The sequence below is a fragment of the Myotis daubentonii genome, chromosome 12 (assembly GCF_963259705.1).
Source record: "Myotis daubentonii chromosome 12, mMyoDau2.1, whole genome shotgun sequence".
Taxonomy (NCBI): domain Eukaryota; kingdom Metazoa; phylum Chordata; class Mammalia; order Chiroptera; family Vespertilionidae; genus Myotis; species Myotis daubentonii.
Window position 1 is genome coordinate 55,727,407 of NC_081851.1, and position 14,065 is coordinate 55,741,471.

General features: G+C 47.1%; 1 protein-coding gene across 3 annotated transcripts in view; it reads right to left on the minus strand.

Moving 5' to 3' along the window:
* The window catches only part of PRKCE (protein kinase C epsilon), a 481,203-nt gene that overhangs the window by 11,853 nt on the left and 455,285 nt on the right, over window positions 1-14,065 (minus strand). For 2 of the 3 annotated variants that reach the window (XM_059659937.1, XM_059659938.1), the window contains one exon: window positions 11,029-13,882. The exons of the other annotated variant lie outside the window; for it this stretch is intronic. In XM_059659937.1, coding sequence (XP_059515920.1) covers window positions 13,736-13,882 — 147 coding nt within the window. In that variant the 3' untranslated portion in view covers window positions 11,029-13,735. Of the gene's footprint in view, window positions 1-11,028; window positions 13,883-14,065 lie in introns of those variants that run through there. 3 annotated transcript variants of the gene reach the window in all.

Genomic DNA, 14,065 nt, shown 5'->3' on the forward strand with positions numbered 1-14,065 from the left:
CCCTGGCAAGGAACTGAGGGAGGCCTCTGGCTGATATCCAGTGAAAAACTGAATCCTGCCAACCACCACGGCAATGAGCTTGGAAGCAGAAACTCCCTCTCATCGAGCCGTCAGATGAGACTGCAGCCCCAGCTGACCTCTCAATGGTAGCCTGTGAGAGACCCTGAGGAGAGACTCCCAGCTAAGCCAGTGATGGCGAACTTTTGACATGCGTGTCAGAAGTGACACGCGAACTCATTTTTTGGTTGATTTTTCTTTGTTAAATGGCATTTAAATATATAAAATAAATATCAAAAATATAAATCTTTGTTTTACTATGGTTGCAAATATCAAAAAATTTCTATATGTGACACGGCACCAGAGTTAAGTTAGGGTCTTTCAAAATGCTGACACGCCGAGCTCAAAAGGTTCGCCATCACTGAGCTAAGCCATGCCCAGATTCCTGACTTACTGTGAAATACTATGAGGTAATAAATGTTTGTTATGTTAAGCTGATAAGTTTTGGAGTAATTTGTTACACGGCAATAGGTTACAAATACACCCCAGGAAAAGGTCTTGGAGACCCCAGGAGTCCTCAGACCTCACTTTAAGAACTGCTACTCTAGACCCATCCATTTTCAGCTTCTCTGGTGGCTTTTCCCAGATAGGATCTGCTCTGCTTTCTGTGTCCTGCTCTATATGGACAGGGGAGGAGGGCTGGTAAAGGAAGTAGGCCCTGTGCATGTGGCCAATGACAGATAATATGCAGGTGAGGGGCAGAGCAATGCCTGCACATGGAGTTGCTACTCCCTGACCATGGACTTGCAGGCAGTGTGCACTTAATACAGGATTCGTGTATTAATTAAGCTAACAATGGCAGGATGGGGCAAGGTTTCAGGTGGTGGTCTGTTCCCTCCAGAGCCAATCCATTCTCTACCCACCACCATCCTGGTGCTCTTTGGAATCAAATTATAACCTTGCAGTTCTTATGCTGGGCCTTGGGCAGCCTTAATCACAAGCCACCCCATTTCCTCTACCTCTGGAGCTAACACATACACTGCTGGGATCCAACTTTGTCTTCCCATCAGTGAAAAGTCTTACATCTGAATTACCACATATTCACCCAGACCTAAATTTCCCGAGTGGCTGGTGCCACAGCTCTCTTTACAAATGGAGAAACTAAGGCAGGTAGAAGCATCAATGGTATCCAGCCAGGGCCCCACCATCTGTGGTGGAACCAGGAAACTAAGGTTCAAACGAAAGAGGGATTCCTAGAACCCTCATCAACCACACAGAAGTGAAAATGCCTGATCACTTACATCCTCAAAAGCGTGGCTTTCCTACTCCCAAGAGTAACATCAATCCTGACAATGGCACTTCACACCCTAGTCCACTTCAAGCTTCCACCAATGGTATGTGCCATTGAGGATCAGAACCTCAGAGACCACCTGGGCACATGGCCCCACTGCAGAGGAACGCAAGTTAGAGGTTTCACACAGGGCTCCTGTTCCCCTTCTCCCCTCCATCCCACTTATAATCCAATTAGAGCTTCATGCGTCTATCTCCTCTCCAAGGCTGTGGTGGGCTTGTAGCACTTGGCACTCAGTAGAAGCTCAATAAGTGATTATGAATGAATGAGGATGCTGGCAAGCATTTGTGTTTGGTCTGTGTCCAGGGTTAGAAAGCTACGCTGTGGTTAGTATTGAAGGTTAGTTTCTGACAAGGTCAAGGTTAGAGGGTCAGCCTGTAGCAGGATGGGGAAGTCAACCATAGGAAGGGTCTCAGAAGTCAGGCTTTGTTGGGGGTCAGCCAATCTCTGATGGGATTAGAGGTCAATCTGGTTGGGATGGGAGGTCAGCCATTGGTTGGGGTGGTCTGTATTGCTCCTTGCAAAGCTGCTCCTTCACACAGCACTCCTGGCTTCCCGCCTGGTCCAGAATGCCTGGTATCCCAGAAGAATCAGGTCCAGCTCCAGGGGCAGAGGGGCTCATGTGCAGCACCGAGAATCACACTGGAGGGACAGGGTAACCTTGTCTCCAGGGCTGTCCTCAGCAGCTGGCCTGGGACTCAGGCCCTGTGTGAAAGGAGCAGCGACTAAAAGGACTTTAGACCCTTGGAGGCATTTCCTGTTTTCCAGTGAGTTGAAAACCCGGCTTCCTGCTCAGAATGGTCCATAGGGATGGTTTCTTTTTTTGGTGGTGGGAGGAGTATCTGAGGGTGGAGGATACAGCCTTTGCTGGGCTTGCGGACCAGCTCTCAGGGCTGTGCTAGGAGGTGGCATGGGAAAAAGGGTGGGACAGGGGAGAGGGAACCCCCAGAGGCTCTGCCCTGTTTCCTGGCTGCGCTTTAGTATTCATATTGAAAGCCTTTAGAAAGAGCAACACACGCCCAGTTCCATCAAACAATCACGGAAAGAGAAACAATCACAAAAAGAGCAGGCTCTCTTCCCAGGAGCCGTGTGGGCAGAGCCCCATCTTTAGTGCCAACCAGAAGCAGGTTCAAATCGCAGGCGCGTGTCCCAGGGGCTGACCCTGTGGCTTGGATGATTTTCTGATTTTCTGACCTCACCGAGCCTCAGAGGCCTCATTTCTCAAATGGGAAGCCTAATTACCACTTCCCATGGGGTACTAGTGCCCTGCGGCCCATGGCAGACACCTTGGAATCAGCCTCTTTCCCTCCAACTGAGCAGGGAAGGGGTACCTGGGGTGGGGGGGAGGGGACAGAGGGATGCGCACCTGTTCCCACAGCAATCTAATCAGCTCCTCTTCTGCCAAAATAACCTGCCAGCAGCTGCTGCTGTCCCCTCACCAGACCCTCATCCCCTCAACTCTTGGCTCTTTATTGCCTCATTGGATGGTAATTTGGTGAAAAGGAAAGACTTTCCTCTTCCCCTGCCAGGGATCACCCAGGAGTGCCCCTCCCCAAAACATCCACAGAAGATGCAGATTACACCCATGCACTGCTGGGATGGGTGGAGTTTGAAGCAGTCCCATTTAAGGAAGGACCACAGTATTTAAGGAGGTATTGACAAGGGACCGGGTCCCCTGATCCTACCCAATGGTAGGGCTGAGATCTGGAGGAGGAGGTGGCCTTGGCTAAGGTGTGTATGTGTGTGGGAGGGGCAGGAGATTTGAAGGAGGGTCGGGAGGTGCCATCCAGTCCAGCCCTTATTCTAACTTCATCTGCTGAGCTGAAATCTCTGGAGGCACAGCAGCTGACTCACATGGCCCCAGCTCACGGGCATAGCGGGGAGCCTCACACTGGCTCCTACTGACTCCCCTTCTCCTAGTGTTTCTCTTCCCTTAGAAGTCTCTCCTCCCTCGTTCTCTCCTCCTCCCTAAATTCAAACCTGGCCTTCAGGTTGTTAGGAAGGTGTTTTTGTCAAGGGTTGGGGCTAGCGCTAGAACATATTTAACAATGGTTTGATTTATAACTCAAAAAATATTTAGCCCTATGGTCTGGACCTCCATTTGTACTCTTGCATCAAATATTAGGGGTGGCCTGGATCTTCTAACACAGCATATGATTCACTTAATGGTCGTATTTACTCTTATTATTTGTCAACATCCTTCCCCCCGAGGAAGTGCTGTTATGGCACAGATTTTTGTCAGATTTGTTTATGGATGTCCATATGAATGGCTGGCACATAGTAGGAACTCTATGAACATCTGTGGAATAAATTTGTGGAATAAATGAGAGAATGAATAGTTTTGTGTTCTCTTTCTGTCCTTCCCAGACCTGAACTGTCATTGGGTCTGAGCATTGGAACAATTTCATTTTCTTATCCATAGAGTGGGCATCAGAATACAACACTTCCATGGGGTTGTAAGGACTAAATACATTCTATAATTTCTGAACCTCCATTTCCTCATCTATAAAATGGGATTCTACCTACTTCATGTGATTTTTGTGAGGTTTAAAAAATGACCTATGTGAAGTGCTTAGCACAATGTCTGGAATAAGGAAGATAATAAATGTGAAATGGTTAACAACCTAATGAAGGGAGCATGGATGGAATTCCTTGATGGTGCCCAGGAGGGGGCCTTTGCAGAGCCTCTCTAAGCAGCCAATGGAGCTGCCGGCTCCACTGAGCAGAGGCCTGAGAGGAGTGTGGCTGGTAACTGTTGACCTGATGGGTTGAAGACTGAGGCTGGCTTGATCTCAACCCTCAGGCAGCATCTACCTGACCCATTGGGTAAGAGCGGGCAGTGAAATGAGCTCTCCCACCTCATACACACAGGGTGCCTTCATCGAAGGTCTGTGCTGGGCTCTCTTAGAGACACCATCAAACCACTTTGAAGGATTGCCATGGCCTTGACAATCTCATGTTGAGAAATGATAGTGAAGGCCACTGCAGCCCTGCTCTGGGACTTGGGACCCAAACCCCTCAGCCCTGCCACAGCATGTGTACCTGAGAAGGCCCTTCTCTGCCCTTTGTCTGCCCATATGCACCTCATCCGTCAGTCCCCTCTCACTGATAACTCCTCCAGGAAGGCTGCCAGGATAACACAAACCTAATCCCCTTTGACTTCCCTGGCATCATCCTCAGGGCTACCTTTGCATTCTCTTGCCTGTCTTATACTGCTGTTTGGCATCGAACCTGACTCATATCCTGCTGGTTTTAAGTGCCCTGAGGACCTGGAGCTGGTCTTTGCTGCTTGTGCTTCCTTCTGCCCCACAGAGGGGCCTTCACTGGTGGGATGAGGGTGTCAGGTGACCAAACACCCCTTCCCCGTGATTCAGGCTATGATTTCACCCAGGGATGAGAAATAACAGCAACAGTACTAGACGCTGCTGTGGAAGCTTCATCGCGCTGAGATTGCACAATGGCCCTTGGAAGTGGTAGCTCTTACTACCACCATTTTCCAAGTGTGGCAACAGGTTGAGCGAGGTGCAGTGACCTGCCCACGGTGAAGGAGCTGACGCCAAGCCTCGCCTGCTGCGGACTCTCCAAGCCAAGTTTGTGGCTTCTCTTTGGTAGATCTCAGTGGCTGTGAGAGGGGAGACTTGGCTACTCCCTAACCACCTCACCAACCACATTCTGCTACATACACAGACGTTGCATTAACAAGCAGGCACAGAGAGGCTGTGGGCAATTCTGAAAGGTCCACGACGTTCCCGCTGTAGTCGGTTTGGTGTTTATGACAGTGCCTCACAGGAAAGGTCTTCAAGGCAAATGCCACCCTGTTCCAGCCACAGGATCAGGCTGTTTGTGGGAGTCAGGCAACCAAGATGCCCCCAAGACAGCAAAGAGACAGGCAGTTTGCAGATCCGGCCTAGGGTGCCACCCCCAAGGTTTTTTCGAGTAATTTTTTATTGACAAGTGCACAGATCCTAAGGGTACAGCTCAATGAACGATCGCAAAGTGAACATACCTTTTTGCTAGGTCCCAGCTCAGAAAACCAAACCCGCACCCCAGAAGCCCCTTGGTGCACACGCCTAGCCACCACCTCTCCACCCCCAAAAGGGCAACCACTGGCCTGTTTCAGGCAGCATAGACGGCCTGTTTTCACACTTGGTATAACTGGAATTAGTCTGTTCCCCATTGTGCCTGGATTCTTCAACTCATCATCACATTGTGAGATTCACCTGTCATTGTGTGTAACTGGAAATCATTCATTCTCACCGCAACATGGGCTCTCTTGCAGAAAGAGTCCACATTTGCCTATTCTGCTGCTGATGGAATTTTCGGCCGAGTCCAGGGTCTGCACATTTGACTATAGTAGACACTGCCCAAGTTTTTCAAAGTGGTTGCACCATTTTATACTCCAACCAGAAACACTGAAAGTTCTGATGGCTCCAAACTTGCTATGTCTGCCTTTTTTATGGAGTCCTTCTGGTGACTGTGATGTGGTAATGAGGTTTGATTTAAATTTTCATTTCCCTGATTAGTAGGGAAGTTGAAGTTCTCATAGCCTGTGTGTTTTTAAATGTGATTAAAATATCTTTGCCAATCTACTCATCTCAAGCACCATTCCTATCACCTTTTGAACTTCCTTTATGCTAATGAACATGCCAGGCCACTTTCCTTGAGGAACTCCTTTCCTAGAATTATTTATGCTAATAACACCCCCTCCCCGCAAATGCTGATGGGATATCAAAGAGCTGAAGCTCTTGCCTTCTGAATAATGCTATTTATTCAACCAGCTGTCCATTCCTGGAGGCCGGATTCCTGATTACCACCGTTGGTCACCCTTTAGGTTTAGCTTAAAACTAACATACCACGAAGGTAGTACCATTATCTAGGCCAGTGATGGCGAACCTTTTGAGCTCGGCATATCAGCATTTTGAAAAACCCTAGCTTAACTCTGGTGCCGTGTCACATATAGAAATTTTGTGATATTTGCAACCATAGTAAAACAAAGATTTATATTTTTGATATTTATTTTATATTAGAGGCCTGGTGAACGAATTCGTGCACCAGTGGGGTCCATTGGCCTGGCCTGCGGGATGGGCCAAAACCGACTCTCTGACATCCCCCAAAGGGTCCTAGATTGTGATAGGGTGCCAGCCAGACTGAGGAACCCCACCAGTGCATAATTGGGGCGGGGAGGGACGCGGGAGGTTGGCCAGCTTTGGAGGGACCACGGGAGGGCTCCAGGGCTTGTCCAGCCCCTGTCGCTCAGTCCCGATTGGCTGGACCCCAGAAGCAAGCTAACCTATCAGTCAGAGCGTCTGCCCCCTGGTGGTCAGTGCCCGTCATAGTGACTGGCCAACTGGTCGACTGTCTGCCCCCTGGTGGCCAGTGCATGTCATAGCAAGCGATTGAGTGGCCTTAGCATTCATTAGCATATTACAATTTGATTGGTTGGATGGACGACCTGATGACCGGACACTTAGCATATTAGGCTTTTATTATATAGGATATTTAAATGCCATTTAACAAAGAAAAATCAACCAAAAAAATGAGTTCGCGTGTCAGAGGTGAGAACCGTGTCATAGGTTCGCCATCACTGATCTAGGCTAAAGTGCTTTACACTGAAAAACAGAATTCATAATGTGGCTTCTAAGCCTTCTTTCCAATCCACCTCTTTGCCACGGTAAGTGCCAGGATGGCACATGCCTCCTGTTATTTTATTGCATGAGAACTTCAGGTGCTGGTAAGCCACGTACGGGACTGTCCTCGGGTGCAAGGACATAGAGAAGGGGCATTCTTCCCACAGATTCCCTCTGCTGTTTCTCAGTTCAGGGCACAGCCACACAGACAGGCTTTCTTAAAGCAGCATCTGACCCTTGCCAGGGACCAGTGGCCAGGGCTTCCCTGGAACAGACCTGCCAGTGCCTGGGACGTGGTTGAGGTCAGGGGAGAAAGTCCAAACCAGGGATGCTAATGAGCAATTGGCCTTTCTTATAGCTTTGGTGTGATTCGTGGAGCACATGGATTTGGGAGGATGAGTTCTTGCATCGCCAGGACTTTGGAGGGGGTCTCTGGGCCACTGGGCGAGAGAGGTGTAGACGGGTCATTTTTCACTCGGTGAAATGCCCGGAGCTGTCTTCTGGCCTTGTCAGAACAGCTCCTTTTAATTTGTTTCCCCTGACTTTCACATAAATTCATGGTAAGACAGACACACTGATGGGAAGCTTGCTTCTCCTGGGGTGGTCACTTCTCTAGAAACAGCTGCCCGATCAAAGAGGTTTATTAAACTCTGTGATAAGCACAACCTTCTTCATGAGGTGGGTCTGAGGTCCATGCTCACGTCTTGAGGGAGCCAGGTCACGCTGCTGGGAGGGGAAGACTGTGAGAGGAAAGCGCCTGCAGGATGATATACATGCCAAAGCCAGCGGCAGGCGTATGAAGCAGTGACTTTGTGGGCTGACAAGTTGGGTCATCCCGTCCTCTGAGAATGACACATAGTAAAACTGCAATCATTCCCACACTCTTACAGAACAGGGAATTTTGGTTCCTTGAAATTTCTGGTCAACTCAAGTATGCCTTTGAGTTTCAAATGTTCTTGAAAAATCCGTGCTGGAGAGCGGACTCTCATAGCCAGTTAGCCTGGAGGTCAAATCACCCCCGGTATTGTCGACAACAATCAAGGCTTAACTACAACAAGACTGCGCACAAAGACCACTAGGGGGTGCACCAAGAAAGCATAAAAAATGCGGAGACAAAGAAACAGGACAAAACTGTCAATGGAGGATATTGAGTTCAGAACCACACTTTTAAGGTCTCTTAAGAACTGTCTAGAAGCCGCCGATAAATGTAGTGAGATCCTCAAGAAATCTAATGAGACCCTCGATGTTATGATAAAGAACCAACTAGAAATTAAGCATACACGGACTGAAATAACGAATACTATACAGACTCCCAACAGCAGACCAGAGGAGCGCAAGAATCAAGGCAAAGATTTGAAATGCGAAGAAGCAAAAAACACCCAACCAGAAAAGCAAAATGAAAAAAGAATCTGAAAATACGAAGATAGTGTAAGGAGCCTCTGGGACAGCTTCAAGCATACCAACATCAGAATTATAGGGATGCCAGAAGATGAGAGAGAGCAAGATATTGAAAACCTATTTGAAGAAATAATGACAGAAAACTTCCCCCATCTGGTGAGAGAAATAGACTTACAGGTCCAGGGAGCACAGAGAACCCCAAACAAAAGGAATCCAAAGAGGACCACACCAAGACACATCATAATTAAAATGCCAAGAGCAAAAGACAAAGAGAGAATCTTAAAAGCAGCAAGAGAAAGAAACTCAGTTACCTACAAGGGAATACCCATACGACTGTCAGCTGACTTCTCAACAGAAACTTTGCAGGCCAGAAGGGAATGGCAAGAAATATTCAAAGTGATGAATACCAAGAACCTGCAACCAAGATTACTTTATCCAGCAAAGCTATCATTCAGAACTGAAGGTCAGATAAAGAGCTTCACAGATAAGGAAAAGCTAAAGGAGTTCATCACCACCAAACCAGTATTATATGAAATGCTGAAAGGTATCCTTTAAGAAGAGGAAGAAGAAGAAAAAGGTAAAGATACAAATTATGAACAACAAACATGCATCTATCAACAAGTGAATCTAAGAATCAAGTGAATAAATAATCTGGTGATCATAATAGAATCAGGGACATAGAAAGGGAATGGACTGACTATTCTTGGGGGGGAAAGGGGTGTGGGAGATGCGGGAAGTGACTGGACAAAAATCGTGCACCTATGGATGAGGACAGTGGGTGGGGAGTGAGGGTGGAGGGTGGGGCATGAACTGGGAGGAAGGGAGTTATGGGGGGAAAAAAGAGGAACAAATGTAATAATCTGAACAATAAAGATTTAATTAAAAAAAAATGAGAGACACATTGATTGGTTGCCTCCTGCATGCTCCTTAACCAGAGCTGGGAATTGAGCCTGCAACCCAGGTAATTCCCTTGACTGAAATTGAGCCTGCACCCAGGTATATGCCTTTGACCAGAATCGAACTTAGGACTCTTCATTCAGCTGGCCAAATCTCTATCCACTGGGCCAAACCAACCAGGACTAGTCCTGATGACTTTTAAAACTTTTTTCATAAAGATAGAGATTAAATTTTTGAGGTATTTCAGGGCCCATTGGAATAAAGTAGTCATGTTTCTTTTTTGTTTGTTTGTTTGTTTGTTTTTTAAATATATTTTATTGATTTTTTACAGAGAGGAAGGGAGAGAGATAGTTAGAAACATCGATGAGAGAGAAACATCGATCAGCTGCCTCTTGTACATCTCCTACTGGGGATGTGCCCGCAACCCAGGTCCATGCCCTTGACCGGAATCGAACCTGGGACCTTTCAGTCCGCAGGCCGATGCTCTATCCACTGAGCCAAACCAGTTTTGGCAAAGTAGTCATGTTTTGGGCAATTATAATGTTTCTTTTTTTTTTTTTTTAAATTCTTTATTACTTTAGGTATTACAAATGTGTCCTCATCCCCCCCATTAAATCCCCATCCCCCCCCCCACTCATACTTTCATTATAATGTTTCTTAAAATTTAAACTTTGGAAAGGTTGTAAACTAAAATTAATTAAATATTATGACATAAATTCTGTGAAAAAAAAAAAAATCCGTGCTGGAGAAAGAAGAGGAGGAAGAGCCTTGGAGAGCCAGCACAACATGAGTGCAGAGGGAGGGAGGGGTTCCAGAGTGAAGGAGGAACTCAGGTGGCTGAGAGGGGAGGTGGATAGTAGCTTAGCATGAAACCCCATGGGCCAGTCTGCACTCCCCGCCCAGCCTGCAAGGGGCTCTCAGCCTGGGAGGAGTTTCTTGGGCGCCAGGTTCTGAGTAGCAGGTCAGAGACCGAGTCCTGAAGAGGCTTGACTGAGCATCGGTTGCAAGGAGGTCCAGCACTGGTTCTGGAGAAGACAGAACCAGGGTGCTGCCTGCCTTGCTTGCCCGTGTCCCAAGCAGCTCCTTCCAAGGCAGCCAGCGCCACATCCAGCCCACGCAGGCCCCTTCATCCCCCTGGCCGGCAGTCCCAGAGCAGAGGCGAGGCTGAGGTGGGCACGGGGAGTGTGCAAATCAGGCTACTGGCCTCCTTTGTGCATCGCCAAAGGACAAGGAGAAAGTGGACACTATGTCTAGGTTTCCACTGGTGACACCTTGCCACTCACAGGGGAGACAAAAATGTTCACTGAGACCGAGAAATAAGATTTAACATCATTGTATTTATTAGGTTTGGAAAACATACACATTCACATCCTTTTGAATACAGTACATTTGGCACAATAATGTTTACAATGAAATAACACTAATGAATGGCAAGAGATTAAAATTACATCCAGAAAGGGGAAAAAATGTACAAATTAAAGCATCACAATACAAAAAAAAAAAGAAAATCCTTAAAATTGAATATATTTTCTATTTAGCCAGAATTATTTTGCACATAATTTAAAAAGAGGTAATTTCTTTTTTAGCTTTCTTCTGTTTTTCCTTAAAGCAAGAATGCATTGATTTTTTTCACCTTTGGAGGAAAAAGTTATGTTTCCACTCCACAAGGTTTCTCACTTCCATCATGAGAGAACACAGGAGGACAGCTATCCTTCATATGTGTTTTGGCTTTTTTTTTACACTCCACTTTTCTTTTCAGAGAGAGAGAGAGAGAGCTGGAAAGATTAGAATCAGCAGAAATGTAACAGTGTGCCGCTTCCAAACGCTTGTGAAAACTAAAATGAAGCAATGAACACTCAAGGAACACACAAGCCTTTTCCTATAGACAACATGGGATTTGAATCCGCCAGTGAGAGCTGGACCAGCTCCAGCCCCAAGGAGGAGGCGTCCCAGCAAGCATGGTGCTTCGGGTACTGACGGGGTTGTCACTGGGCCAGGCAACCTATTGACTGACTGCCTGGAGCTGCTGGGTGGAATGTATTCTTATCTGACTTCCCAGCAAAAATGCCAGTTGTCCTGTTGAAAGGGTCCAACCCCCGCCGACATGGGACCACCACCACGCCCTTGGACAAGGCCATTTGGCATTGCAGTTGGAGCTGGCCTGGTTGTTCAAAGTTCCTCATGGCCAGGGAAGCAGAGGAAAGAGAGAGAGCAGTAGTGAGGCATGAGTATGATGGGCAGTATTGTCATGTCTTCCTAAAAAAATGAGATGATGCCACCATGAAGATGTTGCTGTGCTTGTACTCAACTCCAAAAGATAGTCTCTCCCCAGCACGTCAAGTTACCGAAGATAAATTAAATTAATCCACTGTTCTTCATCACTTCGCTGGTGTGCCAAACACACAAATTGATAGAGCATAGTATTTGAAACTATCATAAGAACAGATAATAATTACACCTGAGTTTTTAAAAAATAAAAACAAAAGAGAACTAAATGTCACCATTAGTAACAAAGGCCGTGACCCGCCAGGTGCAAATACGGACAGCAACTCCCTATGGGCTCGAGCTGGTCACTGTCCAGGCTTTGACACCACCATCCAAAAACATTCCTTTCTCTTCCCCATCTCTATCAGGGCAGAATAGAGCCCAGGAGAACTATATGTGAGATTTAATATAGCTTAATATATGTTTACATCTTTTAAAACAAACCAAAATGAAATAAACAATACACAGGAGCTCCCTGACCGCCCCCCCCCCCGCCCGCCCCGCAATAAACAAACACAACTTATCTCTCGGTAACTTGAACCAATACACATACAGAGTATTGCACCTGGACGTTATTAGAATTATTCTTTCATAGACTAAAGTTTTATAATATGCCTGAACATGCAGCAGTTGATACCTCTAAATTCAATGAATTAATTCCACAGGCCTTGCAGCAAACACTATATACAAAAATCTCAAATGTACAAAAGGCAAAAAGCTTCGTGGGTGCCACTTTGCCACTCACAAGTATATATATTAAGGGGCAGCTGGGAAATCCACGTGCAACAGTTGGAATGGATTCCATTCCCTGCTAAATCAGTTCAGCAAAATAGATAATCAAATGACCTCCGGGAAACATATACACAAAGCCACAGAGAACCCTTGGGAATAAAAGAATGTAACACTGTTAGCATATCTACAGGAGGTAACATCGCATCCATTAAGTAGTGTCCACATGAGTTGCCTTTCCGCATCACACAGGAACAAGCCTCCCAGTCTGGCCGGCCACACTGTCAGTTTCCAGGCAAGTTGCTTTTCAGGCTCTTGACACGCTCTGCAGGGCTCATGTTTAACCTCATTCTGCTTGTTCCGAAAGCAGGTATTTCATATTCAACTTTACATGTTTAATGTTTAAAAACCACAACACAGTAGTACTACCATTTTGTAGAAGTGTGCAAAAATAACACACTGCTGCAGGAAATAAATAGAGTTTATGCTGGGAACTCAGGGCGAAAGTGGAAAGAGAATTTGGGAGCTGAGTCTTGCGAGAACCCCAGGGTCGTGGCCATCAGGGCGGTGGCCTTCGTATTCAGGCCGAATGTTAATAACGAGGACCACGCTTGTTTCCTTTTCTCTCAATTCGTACAGCCCCGTGCGCCACCAATGCATTAGGAGTATAAACCTTGGACGACTGGTTTCTCGTTGCATATTAGCCCTTTAATAGCAACCTGTATTAACACTGGAATCTGCATCTGTTGGCCAATTAGCAAATTTGAGGATATCTTTTCCAAACGTTAAGAGAGTGCAAAATCAAATTTTCTTTTTCAAAAAGAGTAATTTCTTCCACAAGATACATGCTTCCACAACTTTGGCATGCCCCCAAGCCAACACCAAAGCAAGCAAGAATTAGCCATTCCAGACACACCACCACAGGCAGCCAACCTGCACATCGCCCAGTCTCTCTCCTTCACAGGCACCTCAGGGCGCCCCCCTCAGGCTGAAGAAGCAGTTTCTTCCCGGCACAGAAGGGCAGAGGGTGGCAGGCAGGGGCGGACTGGGGGGATGAGAAGCAAGAGTTGTTGGAATTCTACGTTCAATTGCAGAGCCCGAGTCTTCTTGTTTGCCTTTTACATTTTCCTTTGCAGTGAAAGAACTGAAGTCGCTTCACTGCCAGGAGCCCCTGAGAAGTAGAAACAGGCTCCCCAACAGACCAAACACAGCGACGTGTCCAGCTAATGGCCGGCCCAACACGGTGCTGCTTTCCCGGTGCGCTGAGAGCCAAGAGTGCCTTCTGGTCACCAGGCAGGAGGAGGCAGGAGCTGGCCTGGGCTAAGGGAATGCAATAAATAGAGTGGACAGGGATTGGGGCTCCGGGGAGGAGAAGTAGTTCAAGACCTTCTGAGCCTCTGGAAAACAGCCATCTTCACGGCACCCCTTCTTGTAGCATCACCAAACTCCACCTGGGGGGCGGGGGGGACACTCAGGGCATTAGGTCTTCACCAAAGTAGGAGAAACCTTTGAATTCCTCCTGGTTGATCTGCTTCACAATTGCTTCATCCACAAGCGTGAGTACTGGCTCTTCCCGGGTAAAGTCTTGGTCAAAGTTATTGACGTCTCTTTTGGTTTTCTGTGAGAAGAAAAGAGAAAGCACTGACTCCAGGCTGACCTTCCTCCCCAGGGCCCCCCACAAGGAGTGGGCATCGCGCTGACCAGCCTCTTGCCAAAGCAGGCCACTAGCTACTGAGAGCAGACACAGAGCTGTTCCAATGAGGTCACGATGGATGGCCCCAGGACCAGAAGGCAACAGAGG